This window comes from Lipophrys pholis (genome assembly GCF_963383615.2).
Source record: "Lipophrys pholis genome assembly, chromosome: 19".
Taxonomy (NCBI): Eukaryota; Metazoa; Chordata; class Actinopteri; order Blenniiformes; family Blenniidae; genus Lipophrys; species Lipophrys pholis.
In genome coordinates, this window is record NC_137647.1 from 10556630 (window position 1) to 10584545 (window position 27916).

General features: G+C 40.8%; 1 protein-coding gene across 2 annotated transcripts in view; it reads right to left on the minus strand.

Moving 5' to 3' along the window:
• The window catches only part of prkcab (protein kinase C, alpha, b), a 99996-nt gene that overhangs the window by 14172 nt on the left and 57908 nt on the right, over positions 1 to 27916 (minus strand). Inside the window, exons 4-9 of one of the 2 annotated variants that reach the window (XM_080488158.1) lie at positions 18244 to 18355; positions 15516 to 15644; positions 6327 to 6483; positions 6101 to 6235; positions 4199 to 4292; positions 2287 to 2316 (exon numbers count right to left, since the gene is read on the minus strand). In XM_080488158.1, coding sequence (XP_080344284.1) covers positions 2287 to 2316; positions 4199 to 4292; positions 6101 to 6235; positions 6327 to 6483; positions 15516 to 15644; positions 18244 to 18355 — 657 coding nt within the window. The remainder of the gene's footprint in view (positions 1 to 2286; positions 2317 to 4198; positions 4293 to 6100; positions 6236 to 6326; positions 6484 to 15515; positions 15645 to 18243; positions 18356 to 27916) is intronic. The other variant, XM_080488159.1, reaches the window with a different exon arrangement.

The window sequence follows — 27916 nt, forward strand, 5'->3', positions numbered from 1 at the left end:
CATGAGGGGATCTGGTTTTCACCCAAAGGACAACACTCTACACGTCAAGTAACCGACGGTCCAAAATCACGAAAAACTGCAGCAAAAGAGTCGTGTTTCTATTGGCCGTGACTGTATTTTGCCTTTACAACCTCACATATAGTGGACATGTTGATCACATTCATGTCTTCATGTGTTAAATGAAATAAAATAAGGAGAAAGTGAACGGGCACCTCTTTATCTCGGTCCCAGGAGTGGATTTACTCCGTCGCCTGTCTCTTTATCCAAGATCAGTCTTTATTTTTTATTGCTCAAGGCATTTCTTGATAACATTGGCTGTATTCCATACAGCGGAGTTCATGTGGTTTGATTTGGCTTTTAAAGCTTAAACATGGCAGAACGTTTTTAAAAGAAATAGACAACTGATTTATTCTTCTTTTACTACCTTGTATTGTTATGTATTTTATAATTGTGTTTCAAATTCAGTCTTTGACACCAGTTTTCCATTACCTTGGTTATTTTGACATTTTATTTATTGATTGAACTATATTATTTGAGTTCATCCTCATAATTAGTCCGAGTGTACATTTTCTCTGCCTTAATTCAACATATTTTTTCGTCTTGTACTATCTATTTTGTCAGTAATAGTTTTTCCTTATCATTTTGTCAATTGTCTGTCTCAACATGCATGAAAGATGTAACATAAATTCTGATTGACAGACTGATTTACATAGAAGTATTTATGACCAACAGAGAAGGAAAATTAATCTTAGTTCTTACTGGTCACAATGCATCCCCACATCACCACAGTTTAGAAGCACATAAAGACAATTTAAGCTTTGGCCAACAGATATGAAGCAAATGCAGCTTAAATGTTTCATTTGGGAGAATTTACATTACAGGGATGATGCTGTGAAAGATGTGTAAGCTCTTACTGTAACAATACATTTGGCTTTGCGCCATAGTAGCATTCCAATAGTAACTGACTGCTATTAAAATAATAACAATTACAACTGCTGAACTTTGCTGCTTTAGTGACCAGTGTAGAACGAGCTGCTGTCTCTCTGCTCTGTCCCCTCAGCTCACTGTTACCTCCAGCTTTTACATTTTCCCAAAACTGTCTCCAGTAAAAGAGCAGCTCTGTTACTATTTCACTAAAGTGCGCACTGAAGGAGCCTCACATTAATCCTGAACTGACTCTGTTCTCATGTCAGCAGCTTGAAAATGTAACAGGGAAATTAACAGTGACATTAGCAGTCTGCTTTATAAGGGGTGTCTGCAGCTTTTTGCATGTTGCAAGTTCGGCTCAGCTAATTGGTTGCTGTTGTATCATTGTCATTAACTGTTGTTACTTTAGCAAATTAGAAATATTTTGCTGACAGGAAAGTTTTGAATCACCACATGCTTTTAATATTGCTTGATACTGATGTTGTGGGAGCATTTTATAACCACATTTAAATTAAACCATATACAACACAGATATGGCACCAACATACAATTCACATTGTAATAATAACAACGGGTGTTCACATCATTAAGACATCAACTGTTCACCTCAAACATGTTTTAGTCAAACGGATACTCGCATACCCACACATGATTCTCAAAATAAATACAACACTGTCACTGTGTGGAGAGATCTGGTATACACACGCACCAGGCAAAACAAAAACCTGTGTCGTCATTCATCCAGTAACTATGAGTGAGTGCCTTGTCCATGCTTCATGCCCAGCCTTCTATAGTCCATACCAGACTAGTAGAGGGCGGGATGTGGTCACAACATCAGCCAATGAGCAGCAGCTGTGAAGCTCTCTGAGCCAATGGCAGCGCAGTGAGTGGACTGAGGATGACGATGCTACCAAAGGCCAGAGTGCAACACAAATTTACTAACAACAACGCTGTCTGGTCAGGGAGTGCATATGTAATCAGAGTAAAACATGATTGAAATTGTTGGTTGCATTCAATTTTTTTTATTTATTTATTTTTAATAGGTTCAAAACCTTCGCGCGGCTGAGAGGAGCAAACTCCGCCGAAAGATTGGAAATTTAAATTATACATATGTAGTCCCTTTTATTTTACCCTGTTTACATGGGGGACGATAAAAAATATGTGTGTTGGAGTTACAGAAATGTGTATAACAGCAAGCAAAGTGAGCCAGTCCAACTATTTGCTGCCAAAAGCCTTTGTTAGTAAATTAGATTGAGTTGTGAAATCCCGACAGAAAGATCCACAAACAATCCAAATTCATTAAAGTCAGTGTGATGCAAGCTGCGAGAGGAATAGAGATGGAGCAGGCAGAACAACTACCTTCAGATAGTGGATATTTAACTGGCAGGCCTAGAAGAAAGAAGAAACTCACTTAATATTGCTGTCAAAGGTTAGCTGGCGTGGGCAATTGTGTATGCTGGGCAACAAAGCCACAAAATGCACATGCAGACAAACACATGACACGCCCATCATTTGGATCAGCTATAATTATGTATCTGCGACCTATAAGCGATTAAAAGCACCGCTGGAAAAGCAGAATCAGTCCTGTTTTTGTGTCACATCTGTCGTCACATCTCGCACTAGTTTCCACGGTAACCGGGCAGCGATATGAAGACGCCAGCCTCGGAGGAAAGTCAAGGTCAGTGTTGGTATAGTACAGAGAGAGGTGGAAAATTAAAAACGACAAGAGTCGCTGTCCAGAGGACCGACGTGCCGAGATGACATTTACACAGAGTATTAAAACACCTGTGTGCACACACAGAGGTGGACTTTTAATAAGAACTACCTCCTTTCTCCTCCAACTCCTCATTCCTTTTCTGAACAGTGTGCAGCTTTGCAGTTGTTTGCACGGTTCTGTTCAGTACAGCTGCTTCCTCCAGTCTGTTTGTTTAAATGGGCACAGAGAGGCTCTGAGCTTTATTTAGGTGTTGAAATAAGAGTTACAATACCAGGTACCCAACTAATAAAGACACGCACTCCTCCGAGAAGCCACTTGGGGGCGAGCGTGAGCTGTAATAAATACCATCCCAGACTTTGGAAAGGTTATTTATGCCATTGGTTTTGCATGATTATTTCTTTGGAAACAAATCATGTAAATAAGACGCCCAACCATTTTTGAAGCAACCAAGAACTTTTTTTTCTGCGTAATGTGCACTCAAAGCAGCACTCCCTCATGTTTTTTTTCTCCGAATATGATCGGTGATCAATGGCTTTTTCTATTATTAGTGTACCATGCAGTGAATGCTTGTCAAGAAGGAGCAAAACATGTAATCAGAGTGTTATTGAATTTGTGCAATCCACTCAGAATTGGCTGAACTAGCTATTTAATATTATTTTCTTTAAAGACAAGATATCTAAAAGACAAGCACCCCTCTGTGGTACATCCAGCATGAAAACAGGGACCAGCGGAAAATAATCTAATTTTGATAATAGAAAGTTTATACAGAGTTTATTATGATTTGAATCGCGTTGCACTAATATGATTTACAACAAATTCTCCATGGTTTCTTGGTTTACTGGAAAGTCCACCAAGATCATGGGAATCCTGTGGCGTCACCTTCAGTATCTCGACCTCAAGCCCCTCCTTTCTCCTGTTTTACAAAATTAAAAGGACTTGTATGTATCAACAAAGCCACATTGTACATTGAAATGGCCAGTGTGGCAGCTCATCTACACAAACAGGGCAGAAAAAGATTTTTATTGACTTTGCAGCAGGAAAGTATTGTAGTCGCCGACTATCATAGATTGAACTTGAAATAAATCTGGAACATTTAGACTTGTTTAATGAGACTTGTTGGAGAGGAGGCGTCGTTAAAGCGTTTATAGCTTCTAGCGACATCCTTTATGTCTGCAATCTCCATAGTAAGTACAAGCGCAATGATAAAGATAATCTGTTTCTTAGAAAGATCTTTCAGGAACGTGCATCCTTTCCTATTTTCTTTTGTCTGTATTATTTGTGCTCTCTCTGTTCCAATACTTCCACTGAGTGTCTGCTCATATAGTATGAACATCTGTCATTTAGAAACAGGCGCAATGGTTTGAATGCCAGGAGAAAAGGATCTCTCTGTGGCGTACCGGGTGAAAAGCACAAATGGGAACAGGACGAGGTTACCATGGTGACAGAGTATAGGAACACATTTTGTTAAAGTGAGTATGCATGTGTGGCGTGTGTACAATAGACACGTGTGTGTGAAAATGAAAATCCACTCAGGAAAAAATCTCCGGTCCACACCTCAAACTTCTGTCTGAGCTCCAGGTTGACGTCGTCCACCTCAGGAATGGGAACGTTGTAGTACTCTCCCTCTTCCTGGTTCAGCAGCTTGTACCTAAAAGAGTGGCAACAATGTAGAATTGCAAAGCGATCATTTAGCAGACAAATTTTAAGAATGTAAATGAAAGTGTTTTTTTTTTTTTCGAATCGACTGCCTCCCCTCCTCCGTCAGCCCACACAGCTAATGAACTTTGTCTATCTGCACCACTTCAGTTCGAAGTAGCTGTTGAAGCATTTGTAGGTCTCTGCCAAATAGACTCTACTTCTTCTGTAATGTCCACATCCTCCCTCATCTCTTGTGTTGAGACGGCGGCGCCAGACACTTTAACATGCATACAGTTCCTTGGGCTTCATACTGTGCAGACAGCAGCCGTTGATCAGATGTGTTTTAGTTCGAGATGGCACAGGTATGCAAACATCGTGCCAGGAACAGTGTCTTTGACATCTGTGCGAGTGTGTGTTTATTCAAATGAGAAAAAGCGGTTGGACAAAAAACAAAGAGATGCATAAATCATCCAGCAGTGTGAGTGAAGTTCACTGCAGACAACTGTTTTTAAATGTGTCTTATGTGCATTTTAATGTTGTCTTCAATGACAGCTTTTCAAAAATGCAGTTTGTGAAGTATAAATTAATGTTGGCATTAACAAATAGTCATGGAAACTATGTCCTTATTGCAACTAATTAAAGATTTGAAAGGTAAAAAAAAAACAACAACCCCCAATATATTCTTAATGCTGCTAATATGTTAACATTACATAGACAATTTAATGAGAAGTATTTATTTGTTGTTGACACATTAGTGCTTTAAAAGGAAGCCACAACCACAGCATGATGATAACATAATGGAAAAAAAAGGTACGCTATTCACACTTATATTACACTCCAATGAAAATGAATAGACAGACCTACACTCCATCGCCACATCATGAAGTAAGCCTGTTCAATCTAACACGACTCAATAGAACCATTCTGCCAGAAATGTAAGGTAATAATGTTTATTTTGCACGAAATCATGAGAGATTTTAAATTAAATCATAATGTCCATTTTGGGGGTTGTAGTCATGCAGTTATGTGGTGTGAGACGGTGTTAATTTCAGAGGTTAATTTTTTTACTAAATCAATTAACCCTCTCATGAACAGAATACCTGGATTTATTTTACATTCCGAGCTGTAGAATGTGCATGAAGTGCTTCTGCTCCTTTTCCCAAGACAACTTTGACTTTGAATATTTGACGTGTATTATTCCTATAATAAACATCTGTGTTTGGTATGGGCAGCCTATGTTACAAATATGTATACGTTGCTAAATTTGATTGGTAGCAGATGATCTGTATTTCAGTTTTTATAGTAGTTATTGAATTCTATTGACATCTAAAACAGTCCAGGAGTTTTGGTTATGAGAAGTACGTATACAAAAGCCTATGAGTAGTGACCGTGCAGGAATATAAAAATTAACACAAAAAACTCACAGAGTATTACTTGGAGGTCCTACGGATGATGCGGAATGAGCTTCTTTGGATTCCGCTACTTCTAATTGTCTTTTGATGTTCAAAGTTCAAAGTCTGTACAAATATTTAACAACTGATTGCTTGGTGAGTCTGATTATAATTTGGTGCACCATTCCAAATTCAATATTTTAATAATTGCACACAATCTCTTATTTCTCCGAGTTACAGGAGAGAAATTATAGCACAACCAGCTGTGTCGTAGTTTTTATTAACAATCATTGCTCCACTATTGAACATCACTGGCAGAGGCTTTGGCACAAGAATGTAAAGGCTGAATGGTTCAGGATGCATAGAATGTATGATTTGATTAAGTAAATGTATGTATGAAACCCTCGGGACTCAGGAAGTGACTCACCAGCCACAGTTGGTTGCTTTGAGGAGCTCTGACACGCCAAATGACATGGAGCCCATGAAATCATTGCGCGTGGTTCGGTCCCAGTCCCACACTTCAATGGACAGACGCCGGTCTTTATCCGATGCTTTCAGCTTGCTGAACACACGAGGGGAAAGAAATGATCACAACACGCACGCACGCACGCACGTGCGCACACACGCATGAACTCACACATTTTTCTACTCACAAGGTGAAGGACTCGTTCCAGCAGGGGTTGAGTGAGGAACGGATGGTCCTGGTCTTCTGTTTGGTCTCGTTCTTTGGGTCTGGGATGAGTTTGAGTTTAACATACGGATCTGATAAGCCATTGGGATCCATCGGAATCAAGTTCCTGGCTTCACCGACTACAAGAAACATGACAGACCAAAAATATATGAGCATGAATCTTTGACTTTCCAGTAAAATCAAAAGGAGAAGGTTAATGGATTGATGATTAGATGAAAGATCACTTGCAGTAACTTCCAAAAAAGACAAGGTACATTGGGCTTATTGTTAATTCACATGACTCAGCTCTGCTGCTCACCCCACAATTGCATGTGCATTTGAAATGTAGCACCATTTAGAAAAAAAAAGAAGTCGTTCCAAGACTATAAGACTAATTCTTGAAACAACAAAGAAATCCATCCGCCTCACCATTATGACCACTGACAGGTAAAGTGAATAATACTGATTATTTGTCTGTGTTGTCGAACCAGTTAGAGAATGGGATCTATTCTGTAACAAGGGGATGCTTTAACATCCCTACACTGATCTACAGCCGTGAACTTTGGGTCATCAATAATAATGTGGATACAAGAGGCTGAAATAAGTTTTCTCCACAGGGGGGCAGGCTACGGTAGTGATAGAGTGAGACCACATGGGAGTAGAGAGGTTACCCCTCTAAAGTTGAGAGAAGCCAGTTGAGGTGGTTTGGGGGATCTGATTGCTTCTCATCCAGGTCGAACAGGCACGGCCAGCTGGGACGAGGTCTCGTGGTGGACCCAGTGGAGGAGGCGTTTCAGGGGACAGGGATACCTGGCCTTCCTCAACATTTATGTTTTGAAGATGTTTGACAAGAGCCAGATAAGTTGGCTACGCAACTGGGTCAGAGGATTTGCAACAGCATGGCGTCCAAAAGCACAGACAAGCAAACCTCCATTGACGTCCGTGGTTTATTATGTCAGCGCTGTTTTATTAGCAAAAGATGGAAATACACAATATTATACAATTTTTTTTTTGGGATAATTTGGATAAATACGCGGATGGAGAGCTGATGGATAGATAGATAACTCTCTTATCAAATCAGACACTGACAACAGGTGCTGTGAAGTGAAGCATACTGTCAAAATTCACTTACGCCGAAGCGTTAAACAACACCAACAGGATTATATCGCTTATGGGTGTTTGGGAACACGGACATGTAAATCAAGACAGAACTGAGAAATACTACTTGCTTTGAAGTCCGTCTCACACGTTCTGCGATAAAACAAGTTAATGCAGCAGGAGACAATGAAATCCCACCGGCTTCAGTTCCTTCATGTGGGCAGAAATTGAGTGGGGCGAGCCCATAATGCGAGGCAGACATGGCGTTTTGCAGTGCGATTACTGATAAATAGGAATAATAAAAAGAAATAAATAAAAAAGATAGGAGTGTTAATACATAGCAACAGCAGTAAGTGGAGATGAGGCGGCGTGAGCAGGCCACTTTCACCATGGCGACAGCAACTACTGTAAGTGGCCACTCCCCCACTTAGCGGCATTATGTGAACACACAAACAAATGTCAGCCATCGTAGGAAAGTCACACATGGCGCAGGCTACACACGAAATGATAAATAGGAGGGGAAACGGTGCTAAGACACATAGTATCTGCCCATGTTTATTGCTGCCAAGACAATTTAGAAAGTTGGACAAAAGGCTCCTTATCAGACAAAACTCGAGCTCACGTATCTTGCTCGCACTGCAAATGAACAAAAAGCAAAACTACAACAGATTGTGGATGGAACTATTATCACACTGGTCTTCTGAAACAAGAGTTTATCTGTTCCAATGTTTCCACTCTGCATATTTAAACGTAATCAGTATGCGCAGGATAATAAAGCTGCATAACCAAACAGAGTCAGAAAAGTCAGTGTGAACTCTCACACACAACACAGTTTCCTCAGATTCTTCATTAAAACAGTGGTGGTGTTTTTTTTTCTTTCTTCCTCCTAGGAGGCATGAATACTTTGGAGCTGAAGATAAACAGAAGCAGCTCAGCTGACATTTAGTTGTTTTTCTGGCCTCTGCGGTAAGCTTTTTAAAGGGATTAACAGCAAATTAAGGCTTTTACTAGACTGCTGTTGAAATGACTCTCGTGTTTGACGGTATGCTGTTTTCCAGAGTTTTTTCGCTGCCTTTTAGATGTGGCTTTGAGCATGCAGTTAAGGGTCAGCTGGCTGGGAAAAAGGGGACCATGGGGAACAGCAGTTATAGGACCCAGATGCTGAGGGTTTTTCGGACCACGTGGTTAAAACTTCGAGCAAATTCTATCCTTCAAATTTACTTCTTGATTGGGACTTCTGCATAAATAAATACTATTTTAAGCGAAAAACAAACCAATGGATGGCAAATTGAGGGCAGAATAGGTCAAAAGACATTAACGTAGGAAACATAATTTGGATTACAATGTGGGACCTTTTCAAACTGTTCCAGTTTTGTGCAGTAGAGGGCAGCGTAGGTCTCTAATTCACACAGCACGAAAGAAGCTTTTCCTCCTTTCATCAATCTGTTCAATCTCATAGTTCAGTTCTCTTGTCCTGTGCAAACCCATCCACAGTCATCACCAGTCGAGTCTTATTGCCTCTCTCTCTCTCTCTCCCCGAGTCTCTCGCTCGCCCACTAATTCACACAGCATGCATTCACACAGACTTGAAGCATAATCTGCGCATTGACGTAACACTCTCCCTATGTACCCTTCCTTAACCTTCACAAGTGTCGAACCCTCAACCCAACCTTAACTACATTATGACCTCAGCCATAAAAGAAATGTTGAACACATACAGACTGGTTGCCCTGCATTTTGGACGCCACAAAGAGAAACACCAGACCCAAAATCACAACGTCCCATATTGTCAGTATAAAACTCGCCTCTGCTGGCTGTTGGAACAACCTTCAACAGGTCAATAATGAAGCACATGCTGCACATACAAGAAAACGTGACAATGGAGAATATATTCTTTGTACAAGTGTTTGTAAGTTTGATACAGAGCACATGTACAGTCTGCCACTCTCTCTCTCTCTCTCACACACACACACACAAACACAATGAAACATCATCAGCAGCAGTGATCAAGGACCATCTCTGCTGTCTGTTGTTGCTTAGATACAACAAGAGCTGCTTGCCTTTCTGTATCCTTCCCTCCCCTCGCTCCTTATGAGGCAGCTGCTAATAAAATTAGAGTGTGTTTGTTTGCATGGTTTGTCTCATCACTTGTGGGAGTAATATGAACATAATGTGGATGTGAATGTTTAAAAAAAGAAAAAGTTAAAACAATCTCACTGTGTAGCTGACTGGAGTCAATGCTATCAATGAAGTGAACCTGCTGTGGACAAACTCTCAGAGCATCCTCTGCAACTATTCTGCTCTAGAGGAAAATGAACAGAAATGAGAAAGTGAATAAAGTAAATCCGAAATGCAATACTATAAGGACACATTTATGGTGTTAGGGTAATAAATGGCAAAATTCTCACAAATTGTTATCATGCGTTATTAATTGATGTATGAGCAGAATAAAAAAATCATGCAAACAATATACCCTGTGTCTGGACTGTGTGCATAATACAAATATGCCTCAGCTAAAAGAAATGACATATGATTTGGCTCCTGGGGCGGGTGCATGCAGGGCTGCAATGGGTCGACAGTCTAATCTCTTTGAAATTCAAATGTGTTGCATAACAATGCCATGTGCAACCAATGAATGGCTGATAATCTGCGGGGAAAGCTGCACAGCCAAATGGGAGCTGGACGGGCCCCTGCTGTGCCGCGTCGGGGATCTGAAAACAGAGGCCTCGCACAGAGAGGAACTTAGGTTTTCTATTTCTAGTTGAGGTCATGTTAACAAAGTACAAGACATTCAAAGACGAGCATTGAGAGGCAGTACTCCACAGTGGGACAGCAATGTGGTGCTTTGGGGTTTCAGGAACACTTGGTGATAAACTAAACTGGAAAACATGTTTTTATAATGAGAAAGTGGGTGAACTGCAAAATGTTTTGAAGTGTAGGGGATAATTGTTACATTGTTCAGCTCTGATCATTAAACCCGTACACAAGGTTTTATTCTGAAGGCATTCTAAGCCAAAGAATGATTGTTTCAGACAAATTTGATAGTAAGCAATGTACATTTCATCTGTCTTCAGTGGGGATCAAACCTCCAGACTCATGTGCACGTACATAAACACATAAATACAAAACCAAAAAGCTATGGAAGTTACATATTAGGGGTTACATCTTTTTTTGTTTTTCTGCTTGTACCTTCTTCATTTCAATTGTCAACAGGTGGATGTGACTCATGTCAAGGTTGTTATTGCTCACTGAAATCGGATTTAGGTCTTTCACGCACACTGAGCTCAAATCAGATTGTTCCCCAGAGATTTAGGCTGCATATATCATAGCTTTTGTTTGCTCTGTTGTCATAGAAAACCAACAATACTAACAAAAACACACACGAAAAAATGAAACGTACTGATATTATTGTGTTAGATCATAAATCATCGAGTTTCTATGTCATTGAGGTAATGCAGTAAAATAAATGACTAAAATTGCACCCAACAATGTGTTATAAACCAATTTATGATTGTTTATAACTTGACTGAGTTATGTTTCAGCATAAACTTACAGTACATATCAAGCAACACCCCCACTTAATGCAAAAACACAGAAGCACACAAATTCATATTCATGTGGAGTCTTCGACTAAAGAATCCAGCTTTGAACTCTTCATGTGTGAACTAGGCCTGATGGGGCTCTAAGTTGTGTTAGAGCAGGAAAAATGTTTTATTCTTGTTAAACCAAGCTTCAAACCTAAGGCAAGCATGTCAGGAGTAGGAAATCTCACCCTGTGTAAACTGCTGTGTAAAAAAATGCAGTCCTCAGATGCTCCGTGTGTGCGTGCGTGTGTGCGTGTGGGTCATGAAGGGACATTTGCATGTTTGTCTTCACCAAAACTCCCGAATAAACGTCTGCTCATGCCCCCGGGTTATTTGTGTCACGATTACTAGAAGTGATCTGGAGAGAGGAGGAAGAGGATGGAAGAGGAGGTAATACGCAGAGAGACCAAGGAGAGGATGAAGTACAAGGGAGAGGGGGCAAAATGTAAAATCAAGCCAAGATAAGAGGAATAGTCAGAGAACATGAAGTAGAGGGAGGGGAGAATGAGACATCGGTGCCAGGAGGAAGAGAGCCAGTTGTTTCAGCTGAGGAACAAGAAGATGTGAGAAAAAGAACCTGTGCTGATATGGTATTGATGAAGAACACGGAGGAAGGAGGAAAACATGGCCTAGGGAGGAGGAGCTCAGCAGGTGTCATGGGAAAGTGTATGACGGGAGGGATGACGTGTGCTGACGTCTCTCTGGATAAGTCAATATCGCAGGAGGGAAAGATAGAGGGAAGAGCAGAGGTAAAATAAAGGAGGGGGCTCCGGTGAGCGAGAGAGAGAGAGAGACCGCAGGGAGATATGTCTGTTTTCTTGGCTGGAAAGATTTAATCAAGTCCACATCTGTGCGGTGAACCACTAAGCCTCGCCACTTGTCTGTGGAAGCCAGAGGGGAGCAGGAGAACAAGCTGAGGCTTCACTGCTCAGACCGCTGCCATTAGAGAGCAGGGAAAAAAAAAAAAAAAGCCCAAAGCAAAACACCGTCGAACATACACTTCCTCTGCCCTCACTCCTTCCTGTATTGTTCTAAGGACTGATCTTTATCTCCGCCTTTCAAAGCGGAACCGTCTGTCAGAGTCCAAGCTTTCTCTCCCATACGCCATCATTTTCTGTCATTTCCACTTCATCTGAATCTGTCCAGATTGATGAGCAGCACCTTTTCATTGCTATACATTTATCGACAAGAAAGAGATGTCATGATAAAGGTTTTATGGGTAAAACTGAAACAATTTGCCAATGTGACTTCTTTAGCACCATTGTTCTGGTTGTTTATTCTGTAATATTACAGTTTCACTTCATTGTTCAAGAGAAAAGTCAAAGGTACGGAAGTGCGGGACCTTTTTACAGACCCAGGGTTGGTGGTTCAATCCCTGTCTCTGCTCGTCATTGTGTTGCAGGGTCCTCTGAAGTTCTCCCAAATCGACCCAATCTTTACACTTTGACAGAGGGAGGTGATGTTAGTGACCAGCCGCAGTGGCAAGTAAGTATTTTTACTTGATAATTTCTTGTACTTTCTATTACTTACACTGAGATTCGTCAGGTATCAGTATTAAATTCTCTGACTTTTTACTCCCTATATTTTGAAATGAATATCTAAACTTTCTTATCCATTTTTCAAACTTTTTTTTTTGAACATCTACAGATGACAATACAGTGGAAGGAGCAAAGTAGTTAACATAATTGTTAAGAAATCACTATTATACAATGTATTAGTTCAGTTACATTGATAATTATTCTGAATTGCTGTTTCTGTTAAATACACTAAGAACATTTAAAGAAACCCATAGTGTCTAATCCAGCTGGGTTATCACCTGTTTTTCATTGAGAAAATAATCTAGTTTTTCACTCATAAGGGTGATAAAAGTTGAATCAAGATCTGGGTGATAATCAATCATTCAGCTCGTTTACCCACTCTTACAGACATACTGTAGTATTACAATAACATTAAATACTTTTTACCACTTACTGATTTTGGTTTATTTGATGTTTAATTATTCTACTCTATTTTATTCTATTCTATCAGAGTTTTTTTTTTACATAGGTATTAGTAGTACCTTCATTAAATAACACAAGTTACCAACTCTGGTGATGGAAAGAAGGCTAACCAAACAGGACACTTTGAATCTGAAGTGATCATCAGCACACATCTACAGTCGAGGCTCTAATAAAACGTTCTATATGTGACCTGTATTTGGTGAAGAAGTGCATGTAAGCCATCAGCTTCTTCTGCCTCGTGTAATAACTACCACCAGTTACAACAAAACCTTCTCTGTCATGTAACATCTGCATTGGATTTGTTATTGTTAAAACGTATAATGATAAAACTCCAGACCAGTCGATTAGGTATACAATGAAAAAAAATCACATTTATTATTTATAAAATGGTTCAGCTTCTTTGTCAACAATTGGTGAGTACATGGCTCTCGTGAACTACAATGTTAATCGCTCCCCTGTTACTCCTGTCCACACGCTGGAGACTCCCCTCCTGGGACTTTGATTCCTAAATTGATCCCAGTGGTCAGGCGTCCACTGTTAATGGGTGAGGAAGGGGTCAAAGAGTTCTTTCATAAGAAATAAAAAGAGACATAGAATAATTTTTCTCTCAGTCAAATAATCAGTTGTTGCTCCTCTGATGAAGACAGACTGAGCAGCTGTACAATGAAAACAAACACAGAAGTCCAGAGTTAATTTTTTTTTTCTTCTTGATATCAGACATCAGACACCACATATGCTAGGAGCAGGTGCCGCAGAGCATACTGGGGTATGTTCCTTGAAGCCAGCACAGTGTGAAAAGGCTCCAATACTTCTCGTGGCACGTAATCAAGGCCAGCACAAGACAGGAAAGGGAGACAATCGACGTCAACTTAACATGGCATCATCTCCCTCTCTCCCTCTGTCTGTCCGCCAGTGTGAGCCGGTTGAGTTGCGCTTATATAGGTTTAGTCTAATCTGAAAAGAGCGAGGTAACCATGTCAACACGTCTACCGCTGTCATCATACCGGGTAATGCTCTGCCGCATGCGCTCATCGTCACCATCACGCTGCAGTCAGATCCACAGACACACACTTGGGAACACGAAAGAGGACATGGGTGTGTCTGTGTGGCGCAGCAGATCAGAGCATGTTTGGCAAAAAAACCAACAAAAAAACACAAAAGAGTATGAAAGAAAGTGAAAAGCAGTGCTGGGGGAAAAAAAGCAATCAAACAGTTTTTTTTTTTCTATTTTGCCTTTTCCTTCTACAAGACTGTAAACAAACAAACAAACAAAAGGGCCCATTTTTATGAAAGCTATATATTTCCAAGTCAATCAGATGTGCCACTGCCGCAGTGGAAGGTTATTTTTGTTGATCCCCACTGAGTTAGACACTATTTTATGGCCTCAGCAATCATATTCCCTGACCACCGCTGTCTTGCTGTGCTTTTGAGTGTGTGTTTGTGTGTGTGTGTGTCAGAGGTTGTGGAAGTGACCCAGCAGTCATTTCTCTCCCTGCCAAATGGGTTTTAACAGTGGAGAGTTCTGCACACCAGGTGCTGCTTTTGACTGACAGGATAATTTGTGCGTGAGAAGCCAGGGGCGCTGCAGAAAGCCGCCCTGAGGAGGCGGAGTTTAGTAGTGACCTCACTAATTACCGATTAACACCAGAGTGACTGACGTAGAATTAAACCAATGAGTGTCATTTGATGTCCGAGACTTGGTGCCCCGTTCAAATCGCCCTGATTTCAGTGATTGGCCTAAAGTCCATTCTGGCTTGTTCTTGCATGTTTCTACGAGATGTTGAGATGAAGATAAGAAGCGGCGAGTCTCTGATTATTTACTCTGTCACATCTCTTCTAATTTACCCCTTCGAAAGGTGAAATTTGGCTGAAAAGCTGCAGGTCAGGTTCAACTTTCTCCATTATAGTTTTTTTTTTTTTAAAATGCACAAAAACAAAAATGTGTTCAGAATTTAGCAAATTTGTCCAGGTTTGTTAAACAAAGCAAAAGAACCAACTTTCAGTTTTTCAGTGTGCACACTTTGAGTGTGGATCACTAGTATCACGAGGCAGCGCTCTAAAAATCTTGTTTGAGGTGACTTGCATCGATGACTGTAACATGGGAATGTAACACATGAATGGTCTCACTGGTGTTCGAGCTGTGCGACCACTGTTTTCATTCACCCATAACAGACATTGCAGTCATATTGTCGGAGCCCTAACAGTGAAATATCTTTACAAAGCGCCCTTTCAGTTTCCCTGAATGACTGACCATAATTAGTTCTGTCTGCTCGCAGCAACTCGCCGCGCACATCATGAGAAAATGGCCCATTTTGCTGAATAGTTCATTAATGCCCGTCTCAACCACTCATCGAAACACTGGGTTATAAACATGAATAAACCAGGAGATTTCTTTAAACGGTTCTCACACTCACATCGGGGAACCGCACGCTTGGCGTCACTGAGACCTTTTCTCAGGTGAGTCACTCAGAGTCGAACACTGAAACCAACCTGTGACGTGTAGCCTGTCCCCGCTGACCTCGATCTTGAGAAACAGGCGACCTCGGCGTTCCGTGTGGTCCGTCCCGCACAGACTTGGCACGTTGACCACGCATTGCTTGTGCACGTTCATGTCGCAGGCTGAGAAGGGACAGAAAACAGACACAAGTTTATCCGCAAATGACTTTCAAGAGGTGTCGCTTGACTGGTGTGTGTGTGTATTTTTGGAACTTGTTAACCGTGACATGTACCTTCGTCCCAGCTGTTTATGTACAACAGGGTGAATTATACAGATAGAGAACAGGTCAGTGCAGTTATTTGTGCATTAGTCTAGATGGTCCAGATTTAATAAGGTTCATGCAGTCTGAAAGACACGTCAAGGAGAATCCTCTCCCTCCGAGGAAAAAAAAACAACTAAACTAATTTGTGATGAGGTTTGGTTAGAAAACACAGAAAACAGGAAGTTATACTGAGAAAAAAAACTAAAGTTTTAAGGAAGAAATTGTTTTGTACTTACTTGAATCTTACATGATGACTATCAGTATATGACTAAAGTATCCCCTTCTGGAAAATCCCCATATTATATTTTGAATTACACTCTTAGTAACACAGCCAACTGGAGTTACTGAGCTTTTTAGATCTGGCTCCAGGGATGTGGTCTGTCTTGTTTTAGCTCCTGTCAGAAGATTCTCACCACTGCAGCCTGGGAGCATCCACAAGTGCCACATTTGGAGATATTCTGTCTGAACCAGTTGTGCAGATATGTGACAGAAAAAAATTGTATTCTCGTTTCTCGCAATGTTTAATAGCGCAAAGAAGGCGAAACTTAAAAGGTCTCACGGTTGACTAAAAGGTGGTGCAGGTTAAATTCTTTCTGCAACGTAATCCGGAATATTCTGCCTTTGGTAACTTTGCATATTTCTGCCATGTGCCACACAATTGTTGCACTGAAAAATACGTTTGTTGCCGCCATGATAGCATTTCATGGCATTTCAGAAGTGGAAAATCCTTCATGTGAGTTCCTGGGGAAGATTATCTGCAATCCAGGTCATGTTACATCAATGTGTATCGCAAAGGCAAGTGGATTTGCTTGAAGTTTTCAAAATGCTTCACTCCTTATCTAAACGGTTTTATCCATTCTAACGAGTAAGGAGTTCAGAAGTGGTTTAAAGAAAATCGAGGGTGTGAATAAACTGGTCTCCCCATGTGCTGTTTGGTATCGGAAGCTTTTTAACTGATAAGCCTCTGAACACTTGAATGTCTTTTTTGTATGTTACTTCCTGAAGAGAAATGCGTCGTCTTTTGACATAAACACAAAACCACACAAAAACAACCTTAACGATTGTCAGTCAACCGAGCGGGTGTTTGTTGAGGGCCCACAAAGAGGAAGCAAATGTGACACAGGATTTGTTTCAGTGAGTATTGCGACTCATTGGTGAGAGAGCTATTTGAATTGGGGTAAAGGAGCAATCAAACGAGACTCCTTTAATCAAAGGTTTTGCCAAGTCATCACAACTTTGCAAAAGCTCTAATCTCCGCCATCGCATTGATCATAAAATAAAAGAAGGATCAAAACAGCCACCAAAACTTTTTAATCTATCACGGTGAACCACCAAAAGGAACTCACACAGGTTACAGAATTGCCGACAACGCTGTGGTTGAACATTATTTATAGTACATTTGCAAAGCTTTGCCTGCTCTAAACTTCATATTAGATCAGCACAAATAGAGCAGACTTGGTAAACTTCCCATCGTTCTATTTTAAAGGAACCCACTAATGCGGGTGTATCCCCAGGGTTTAGTTTAATGTAATGTTTTGGAAAACAACAGATTCTTTCTGTAAATTATTGGTCTCGAGAAACCTTTAGCCATAATCTGTTTGACTATAACCTATTTCTCTTCATTAAAGTTGTGGTGGTAAAGGAGACGTTTCTTTTTTTTTTTTACACTTTGAAAAATACGGTTCAATTTAGTGAAAATTGTCTTTGACAGGAAACACAGGAAAAGACTGAAGACTTCTCTTTTACAATGCTATTGTTTAAAAAAAGTTCCCTATTTCTTAACCTTTCCTCTTCTCCTGTCTTCATTTGCCAGGCCTGTCATACTGTTGGTACTTGGAGGACACAAGGACAGATGAGAAATAGCAAAACAGCTCCTGGTAGTGATGGCCTCCCCACACCAATTTGTTATAGGTGTGCTCCCATTACCATTTGCAAGGAGGCTGCCACTTGAGACCTGCAGATGGATGAACCGCGTAAGAGTAGGAGAGAGGATGATGGATTGCGATAATGTGATAATGATAGGGAAGAGAGGACAGAAGAGGGACAGTGAATGACAAAAAAAAAGGACAGACTTCGGAGGAGAAGTGAGAAGTTTGATGCAAAAAAAGAAAAAAGCAGTAACGGAGGAGGAAGTGTGCAGCACAAGGGTATATAATGGGGAAAACAAAATGGGAAAAGACGCGTGAGGATAAGATGAGTTAAAAGAAATTGCAGAGCGGGATCGGTGTCAAACATGTGAAGAAAGAAGGAGAGAGTCGATAGAGAAGAGTGGGTGGAGAGAATTGAGAGCAGAGAGGACTCCGTAGGGCGGGACAATGAATTTTGCAGCGCTGCAGATGTGGTAGTACAGTACCAATCTATTCCCATCTGTTCTCATTAGGCGTGACTCCAGGTCGGAAACCAGCACAGCATATTCACCACAGGTGCATACGCCCTCACAAAGACTGGCTGATACTCACTATCACATTTCATGCCTTGGTGGATGAGTCCGTACAACAGAGAGCCACAGTGGTCACAGAAGGTAGGACTGCCGTAGGAGTGAATCTTGAACTTGTGCTTGCTTCTGGGATCCTGGGAAACAAATACACAGTGAAAAAGTAAGATATCACAAGCTGATGGAAGGTACCTTTCACACGAAACGAATTGAGCTTATAAAAACCGGTTTGACAGCGGAAGTTATCTCTTGAACTCCTTGGTTGAATTTGCTACATATTAGCCTCGCCTAAAGGTAGTCCTGGGAGTTGATCCACTACATAAGTGAAGTGTTTCTACTCATGTCAAGTCTGCGCCTGGAAAACTCAATGCAGTTTTTTTTGTGTTTTTTTTTTGGAAGCAATTTCCTCCCTGTTGTGCAAAGAGATGAAATAACAGCTTTGCATCAAGACGAAATGATTTTTCTATTGTCTATACGGTACACGCTTCACTGAAGGCTTGTGAGGCACGTATTCCAGTACATAAAACAAAAACAACGGGTACACTTCTGACAGGTCACCAGTCAATCACAGGGTTAAAACATAAGCAACCAACAACCAACATTGAGACAATTTAAGGACATGGAAATAACAAGAAACTTAATCCAGATTATCTCAACAAAAAAAACTAAAACTTTGTAGACACAAAGAGACATTTGTACCACAGAAAGTTTGATTTGTATGCACTCTGGGTGTGTTTTACCATGATGAATATAACAAAACACTGTTTACCATGTCTACAAGCAAATGCAACTGATGAAATTACATAAAAAAAAAATTTAATAAAAAAAATCAATACGGAAGCATAAGTCAGAGTTTGGCGTTTGTTCCTTCTGTCTTGTCATCCTTTAATGCTTCACAGCATTATTTGCAGATAATTAAAACACGATAACCACCCTGTACAGGAACCTGTGCAGCAGGAGCACCATAACTAAGCAAATATGCATCTTGGAAACACATCTGGCACCAAAGTAGAAATCACACTAAGGAGCGATCGGGAGTTGAAGCAGTCACGGACTAACAGGGTTTCCAAAGTTTGTTTACTACAACATGCTGGAATATTTGCAGCGTGATCTCTTGATTGGCTTGTGCAAGCTCCGTGTCTAGAAATTGATTCATACATATTTCAGTTTGTATTGTGATAGCTGAGGTTAGCTAATTTCTGCAATCACCACAAAAACAAACATAGCTGTAATTAAAGCCTGGCAAATGAGGATGGCTAAACCCCCACCAGCCTCGCCTCCATCACGCTGAAATGTGTCAGAATGGCTGCATGTGTAATTATACAGGCCACTGACTGAGTAAGTAGGCCCACATCACAGAAAAGTGCCCTTTTCTCCACAAACGCGCTAAATCAAGCAAACGGCATGACGACAGAAGAAGGAGAGTAAGAGGGAAAGTCTGCGTACGAGAGAGGAGGGAGCTGTTGAGGCGTCTGTGTGTGATTGGCAGGGGAATGAGTCAATGGTGTGCGGGTTCCAGAGGAGTTTAATTAGCATGTTCTCCCTTTTTGTATGTTTGCCTATTTTTACCCCATTCCGCCAGCATTTCTTGGAGGCTTTTTTTGTAAAACAAAAAGACAAAAAAAAGACAAAAACAGATGGCATTGTGGTCATGGCCCTTGTGTCCTGGGAGTCTTCTCTCTTGGGGCATCTGCAACCCATTTTCGCCTCTTTATTCCACGAACGCTCAGTCTCCTCCATTATTCAATTGTGAGAACACTGAATTTATCTTAAAAGAGACTTGCTGAGTGAGCAACAGACACCAGGGACTCGCGAAGCAATGAAAAAGATGGCATCTCCCTGCTCTCTGTTCCTTTCCAGTTCTTAGACTGTCTCCATTCACAAGTCTCTGGACAGCGAGCCCCTGACATTTCTTGTTTTTATTGCGTGCATTTTAGGTTTTCCTCCCCTTTAAATTTGTGTCATTATCTCTTTGCGTGCTGAGCTCCACCTCTTGGGAAACATGGGTGAAATTAAAGTGGGAGGTATTCCACTTGCAGCCACCCTGAGCCTTTGAGTCTGTGTTGCAGGAAGAGACGGGGTGTGAAGACGTAATCTGTTCATAGCCCTGGGCTCCGGCATGCGTGAGTGTGTACATGTCCGCATTTACTCCACCCTTCAGGCCAGCGGAGTACAATGTGTCAGTGAGGACACCCAGAGAAATGTAGATGCATCTTAAGAGTCAAAGTTACAACTAACATAAGAAATCAATATTCATTTTTTTTTTTTTTTTTAACAATATTTCATTGAAAGACATGGAAAGTGAATATTTTCCTCTTTTTTGTGATCGTTCAAGTCAGTTTCAATTGAATATACCAAAACAATTTAATCTCTTTCCATATATTGAACTAAATCAAACCAAAATCAGACATATATCACAGGGAGAGATAATACTCAAATAATATTGGTGAAAATATTTGCAGTCTTGTTAAAGTTGATACACTATGAAGAGATGCGACGGTTTCACAAAACAATGTGTTATTTGTGGAAAAACTAATGTTATTGAGGAAACATTGGACATATTTTTGAAAACATAGTGTCATTGAAGTTCAGATTTATTTAAGTACATTTCTTAGTTTTGAAGACACAATAAAAAAATGCAGAAGTAACCAAAATGAGGTCAATTGCTTGATGGAAGGTTAATTCATATGTTCGGAATTTCCTCTGAAAACCTCACAGGGTAATACAACGCAAATTCCCAAAATGTTGCGTAAAATGTAGATGAAAACAGAATTATTTGCAATTCTCATAACCTCAGTCTCTGTTCGTGGTGTGGCACACCAAATAAGTGAAAAATATGCAACTATGCTGGAATATGTTAGAAACCGATGATACATTAAGACACAAAGACCTGAATTTGCATTTACAAACAATTATATTCAAGAACAAAAAAGAACCTGATGGGTGGGTTTAGAAACATTCAACAGCAAATTGCTGCAAAATGTACAGCTCGTTCCTGATGGTTTAAAATGATGTGTGTTTTCTTTGAATGTGCAAACACCCGAATCCGTCGGCACCGCACACTCTGTCTGTTTTTTGGACGGATCCATTGAGCTGTGGGATCCCTGCTCGTCGGTGGGATCATTGTTTCCAGATCAACTCTAATCAGGCTGCAACTTCCTCCTCTCGCGGTTCATTAACCCAGAGTCTGCTCCAGAGATCACATAAAGTGCAAGTCACTAGGAGAAAAACACTCCAGCAGCACTAATTTACCAAGCGGTCTGTGCTCCTTCCTGTTACATTAACTTGGTCTCATTTAATGCTGTCAAAGATTTGGTGTGAAGGATAGGGATCCTCCCTACACAGAATCAATTTGGTTCTCACTTTTCCTGGTGTGCCAATATATAAATGCCAAACGTTATGAGCCGCGATGCGCTTCCTTATCAATAGCTGTGTCTGGGGGGTAACTATCCCTGAAAGTGAATGAAGAATGACTGAGCCCTCTGACTCGGAAACAAATGTTCATAACCGATTTTTCACACGAATGCCGTGGCGTTTTCACACGGGTGAAAGGCTTTGGAGTGGAGAGGAAACTGAAGAAAACTACTGCACATCGAACAATGAGACACCAACGAGCTTTCAGTATCGGTTCTCATTAGGTAATTCTCTCTTATGTTATACTGATGCTACTATGGTTGGAGGGACACATGCAAGAGCAAAAGTATGAATACTTGACTCACAAATCATTGACATGACGCAGTCAAGGCTCAAAGAACGTCAGACGTAGAGGTGCTGACAAATGCACTTGAAAGGTTTCCGCTGGCAAAATACAGAAACAAACATCTAAAAGCATCAAATCAGCTTGATAAGCCTCGAACCGCCTCTGAAACTTCCAAACAGTGTAGTGTGCCGGGGAAAGATGCTCTCAGACAAATGTCTGACACTGACAGACAGAGCCGCTGATTTGAAACCAGGAGGGAAGTTGGTTGCAGTGAGGCGAAATGATGCCGCTGCCGCTGAATTCCTCAGAGCGAAAGAGGGGCCACATGAAGCAGAAGAAGAGGGAGAAGTCGATGATCGGAGCAGAGTGACAGTGAGTCAAAGAGTAATGCTGCCAGTCAGGCATTGACAGACACGTCGTCACCCGCGGGGGGAACAACGACTAATTACAAACGGGAAATTATTGACACAAAAACGAAGTGGAGTGTGAAGGGGTTGACGTCCCTTCAAAGCTGCGTTTAGATTCATGGATTTGTGGTTGATGGGTTATTAAACAGTAATTCCTACTTTTAGTTTGGAACAAAAACAGTTTTCAGTCGCTGATCGTCATCGATGTTTGATGTTGCAGCTTTGATGGCATACTGCTAAACTACCATGTGGAGTCAGGCTCTTTCTTTTTCTTTTTTTTTTAGATCAACTGCTTTGTAATATCATTTATTGCCTTCTCTAATTTAGATAAAAGGTTTGTAATGCATAGTTTGCTCAGTTTTCTCTCCACACATGCTTTGTCTCACATTAACAAATATTTGATTGAGCGACAGGACTTTCAAATGTTTTACTGCCAAACATTGTTAATGTCTGTTGGCATCCATAGGCGATCAAAACTTAATGCTTCTCTTGTTAGTGAGATGAAATATATCACAGTTTCAAATTATATATAATCTACAACAGTTGTAAAGGTTCCACTCCAAATGATTTTGCCCTTTATCAATCCTTCTATAATATAATTTGTTTCTATTGCACTCACTCCGTTCTTCAAGTGTTTTCATCAAATGATTAATAGTTTTACCACTACATCCTACTATTACTAGTAATATGTACTCTTATTATTGCAACACATCGATAGGGTGAAACTAACCTTTTAAGCGGTTTAATAATATTTCATCACAGTTTCTTCATTTCGAAAGAATAAATTGTGTTTGGAAAAGGCATTTCTTTTGATAAGCACTGGTTGAGACTCTCGATATGAATGTAGAAACACTCCCGCCTGAATGGAAAAAGTGCAACACTGTCGAAAAGCAAAGAACCTTCAAAAGAAACATAAAACACGTGTCCTTTCAGAGGTGTAAAAGCCATATTATACGTTCATAGTTTGAGCCAAGTAAAGAAAATGATCAGTGAGGACATCAAGTAACGTCATCTCGAGAAAGATAGGACTGAAAACACAAGTAATATCTCCAGGCAACACAATGAATCCCCCCCGAAGCCACAGCAAGGGAGGCAACAAAAATGTCCTTTTATTATCAGTTTGGAATCCAACATGACTCCCCTGCTTTGAATGTGAGCACCCTCGTAAACAAATAAAGTTGTGTTTCTATTCAATATTCCTCAAAACGCACTGAGTCATCAAGGTCTACCTAGATGTTTCATTTCCTTCAGCTATGAATATGCTGCCATGCCAATTTCAGAAATATTGTATACTCTGCGTTCCTGTTTTTGCTAATTGCCGTGTGTCTTTGTTGAATCATGGTCAATGAGTCTTTGTGTGTTACGTTCACCAACTGGGCGACAAGCAAAGTATGGAAGCAAACTGACAGCAGGAGGGCTTCTAAACAATCGCATTGTCTACAAAGGAACCCCCCCCCCCCCCCCCCCCCCCTCACAAAAAACACACTACTTTTACTTTAATGTGAGATCACAGGGAGTCAAGAGTATGAGATGACCACATCTAATGTTGCACCTACAATGATTTGTCATTATTTGTCTTCCACTTTACAAAAATCATTAACAATAATGTTTTCTACTGTTTGATTGACGGGAGTCATTTGAGTGATCGTCTTATTCAATAATGTGTGGCGAAAAAAAACATCCGGTCATTATCAGGCAGGTGTACAATGCACATAATACACCGTGACACTTTGACGCCAATTCACGCGATTGATTTCTCAGAAAGATTTGAAGACAATCAGCAGCTGGAACCACCAGCACACACTTTTCTGCCACAACTGTGTGACAACGGCTATAAATAGACATTTTGTGGATGCACCGCCGACCGAATTAATGACGTAAACTAATAAAGAAGACTGATGATTTTGATGATGTCAAATGTAACCATCTTACCCAGATACATACAGCGATGGGCTACAAACTCCAAACATCTTTAAAAGGAAGAGTGTGTTTTAGCATCAGCTGGTTTGTGTTGCAGAGGAGAAATGAGGAGAAAAAGAACTTTTGTATTGAAATTGCAGACTTTGGCAAACTCAAATAGTTGTTTTAAGTGCTTAAAAAGAGCAGCAGATTGGAAAACTGATACCGTTCTGTGATTTGAATCAGTGAAACTCCACTAGGGACACTTCTTTTTTTTTTTTTCCCCGAAACCAAGCAATCAGTGGCAGTATTTATGCGCTCCACAAACACACAATGGATAATAGCGAAATGGTCCCCAGACATCACTGTGAGGAATTGCATCTCTCAGAAACATCAACAAACAGAAACATTGTGAAACCGCAATTAAGCGAGATGACTGGAGTGATACAGTGATTGTGTGTGCGTGTGAGGTGTGTGTTTGCGTGTTGGAAAAAGAGTGCAGGGAGAAACAAAGTGAACAACTGTACAGTTGCTATGGTGATAATGGGTTCGGGAAAATGCGATGATAGATTGGCGAGTCAGCGGAGAGAAAGCAAACAGTGAGGTGGATGGAGGAAAAGCAGCAGCGCAAATCACTCTGTGGCTTGATACAAATTAGATGTGTGCACGTGGCTGCAGGCATGCACCCCGAAGGCAACGGCGGCACAACTGTGAGGCCAGTCGAGATGGAATTAAAGGGACAAAGAAGCAAACACCGATCTCAGAGTCAGATACACGTGATGAAACGTTCCCTATCCTGGAGGCTGAAGGTCAGCTGCTCAGCTGAAAGAAAAGGACCTTGCAGGGTTGTTTTTAGCCGAGAGGGTCATCAGTTATTCTCTACTGGTGGTGTAGACCCAAAACAACTCGTGTTGTCAGACTCGTTCAAACACACACTGCCCACAGCCTCCGTCTGAATAGGCAACAGTGTGACCTGCAGTGGTGAAGGGCACTCACTGTATACCGCACTCAGCGCCTGGTTTCAAAGGACTCCATCTGAATTTTTGAGAGTGCGTCTGCCTGTGAGTATGGGCAAGAGAAAGACGTAAACAGGCTCATATGAGCGAGATGCGAAAAGGTGATTGTGGAGAAAGAAAACAAAACGGAGGCCCACTGAATCATTGATGGACCCCAATTTGATGGAAAAATAATAAAAAGAAGGACGGGCATCAACAGACAGGAGAAAAAAGAAAAACAGTCTTATCTCTTCTGTTTTGTTTGTGTCTTCGTGTGTGTGTGTGTGTGTGTGTGTGTGTGTGTGTGTGCGTGTGCGTGTGCGTGTGCGTGTGCGTGTGCGCGTGCGCGTGCGCGTGCGCGTGCGCGTAGGTGGTCGGGTGGGTGGCATCAAAGTCTCCAAGCCAAATGCTGACATTTAGCACATTCAGACAGCCACCGTGAGCCGGACTGAGAAGGCTCACATCCAAGATGTGGACGCAAACTCTTTGAATAACAAGAATCTACCGAGGAACAAGTGACAGCCCCCCTGACGGGCACCAATAAAAACAAACACCTTTTCCCATCATCCGTCAACTGAGGCAGATTTCATTTGGCTAGATTAAACTTAATTGTGACTTCAAAGTTTTAAACATTCATGTTCTTTAGAAATGTTAAAAGTGCTTCCAAAGCTGCTTCTCAGCATTTGCATAATCATTACTGTGTGGAAGAATGATTATTTTCATTATCATTTTAGAAGGTCAAATTCGGCTAAAATCTTTGTAAAATATTCACTTTACTGAATAATCAGCTTTACAATGATCAAACTTTCCGAAAACTAAAATGCAGATAAAATATGAATCTAAACATTGAGCTGATTTATACTATCTTTGTAATTTTAGAAGCATATTGAAAAGCACGTTAAAAAAAACAATCACATGGGAGGATTAATATTTAGGAGGCAGAGATGCTCATGTGATGCTCGATCACAGGAAGAAAAAGCCAACCTGGTTGGTAAAAATAGCAGATTGGAAAAATAGAGTAAGAGATGAGCCACAGTGAGATGTTCAGCTAATGTTTTTTAGTGTATTTCAGCACACCGGCTATAGTAGCATTACGGTTCTCTGAACTTCAACTTTGATTATTGTGGTTTTGAAGCTGAATAGCCATTGTGGACACATGGTAGCCTGCCGCGACTTTGGGAGTAACGGTCAGGGAATGTTCTAAAGCGCGTGAACAACATGATTTGAAACTCAAGTGGCCATTTGTTATAACCAGCCCCCCTTAAAAACGCTTGTTATTCCGTTATCATATTATTTTAGAACATGCTGCAGGCTAAATAAAAACACACCAGAGGCTGGACATTGTTTGGACACCTATAATTCAAAAATAGGTGGCACATTTGTTAGATTTAATATGTCACATAAATGCGCAAGCAACTTTCCAATGTGTTGTGCTAGTAAAGTGAATAAAAGGGAAGTTATCTACTATTATAAATTTTTAAACTTTAAATATGTGAAATATATGAAAAGGGTCATTTCAATTAAAAATCCATCCGTGTTCTTTACCACTTAATACATTTTAGGATTGCACGATCCCAGCTGACTGTAGGCGACAGGATATACTCTAGTCAGGTTTTCAGTCCATCACTCAGTCAACAATGGTAATCGAATGGCAATTTTTAGAGCTAGTAAAACATTTCAGTCCATTACAAAAAGTCCACGCATGCACAGTGAGAATCAGGAATATTTTATAATTGCATGGTGCGGCTCTTGATATATATGAATGTCACAGTTTTGATAATATTTGAATTGTCTTGTCGTTGATAGATGATCAACTTACTGCTCAAGATCGCTGGTGTCAAATTTGATTGTCAACCATAACACACATGGGGAGTTGTTCAAACTCAGACCCCGGCAGCCTGCAGAGTCCCGGGGTGAGGTTTCTCTACAAGCTATCAATCGTTTCACTTGTAGGGCCTAATCTGTCTTCTGACACTGATAAAAACAATAACGAAGCCATGACTCAAGAGGAGAGGGGAAAGCAGAAAGAGGACGGAGGGACATGAGATATATCAACAACAGAAAATCACTGCAGGCACAGTGATTTGTCAGAATCAAAAAAAAAAATAATCAATGAACACTGTAAACTGACGCTCGACAAAGAAAATCAGCAGAATGAGCTGCTCATTATCATGCTATATTCCCGCTTATCTCCCACTCGATGCATTTAAAGCAGACTTGCACTGACAACTATGAACGTGTGCTTGCTGTCTTCAGTTTCATCTGTCTTCACTCGATGGCTGTAAATGCACCTGTATTGACTATCCATCACTGATTTAATTAGCGGCATGACATCGCTCCCTTTCCCTCTGTCTCCACCTGCAGCCTCTTGTCAGTGTTTAATGGGCCATCGTCTTCAGACAATCCCTCTGCAGACTCATTACGTGAAAGACAGATTTATGGCCTGTAAATCAGTCAGATAATGCAAACGGGAATTCTTAAACACTACTAAAAGAGCAAAGTTGTAAAAGAAAGAGCTAGCTCAGAGGTGTTTTTGTTTTTTTAGCTCAATTATGTAATATGAAGCGGTGTGTGTGTGTGCGTGCGTGCGTGCGTGCGTGCGACAATGTACTCTTGGCAGTAAATGCATGTCTTGTCTATCTGTCATTTGTTGTGTGGCCCCCTCTAATTGTATGCTTTTCTAGTCACGTCAGTGAA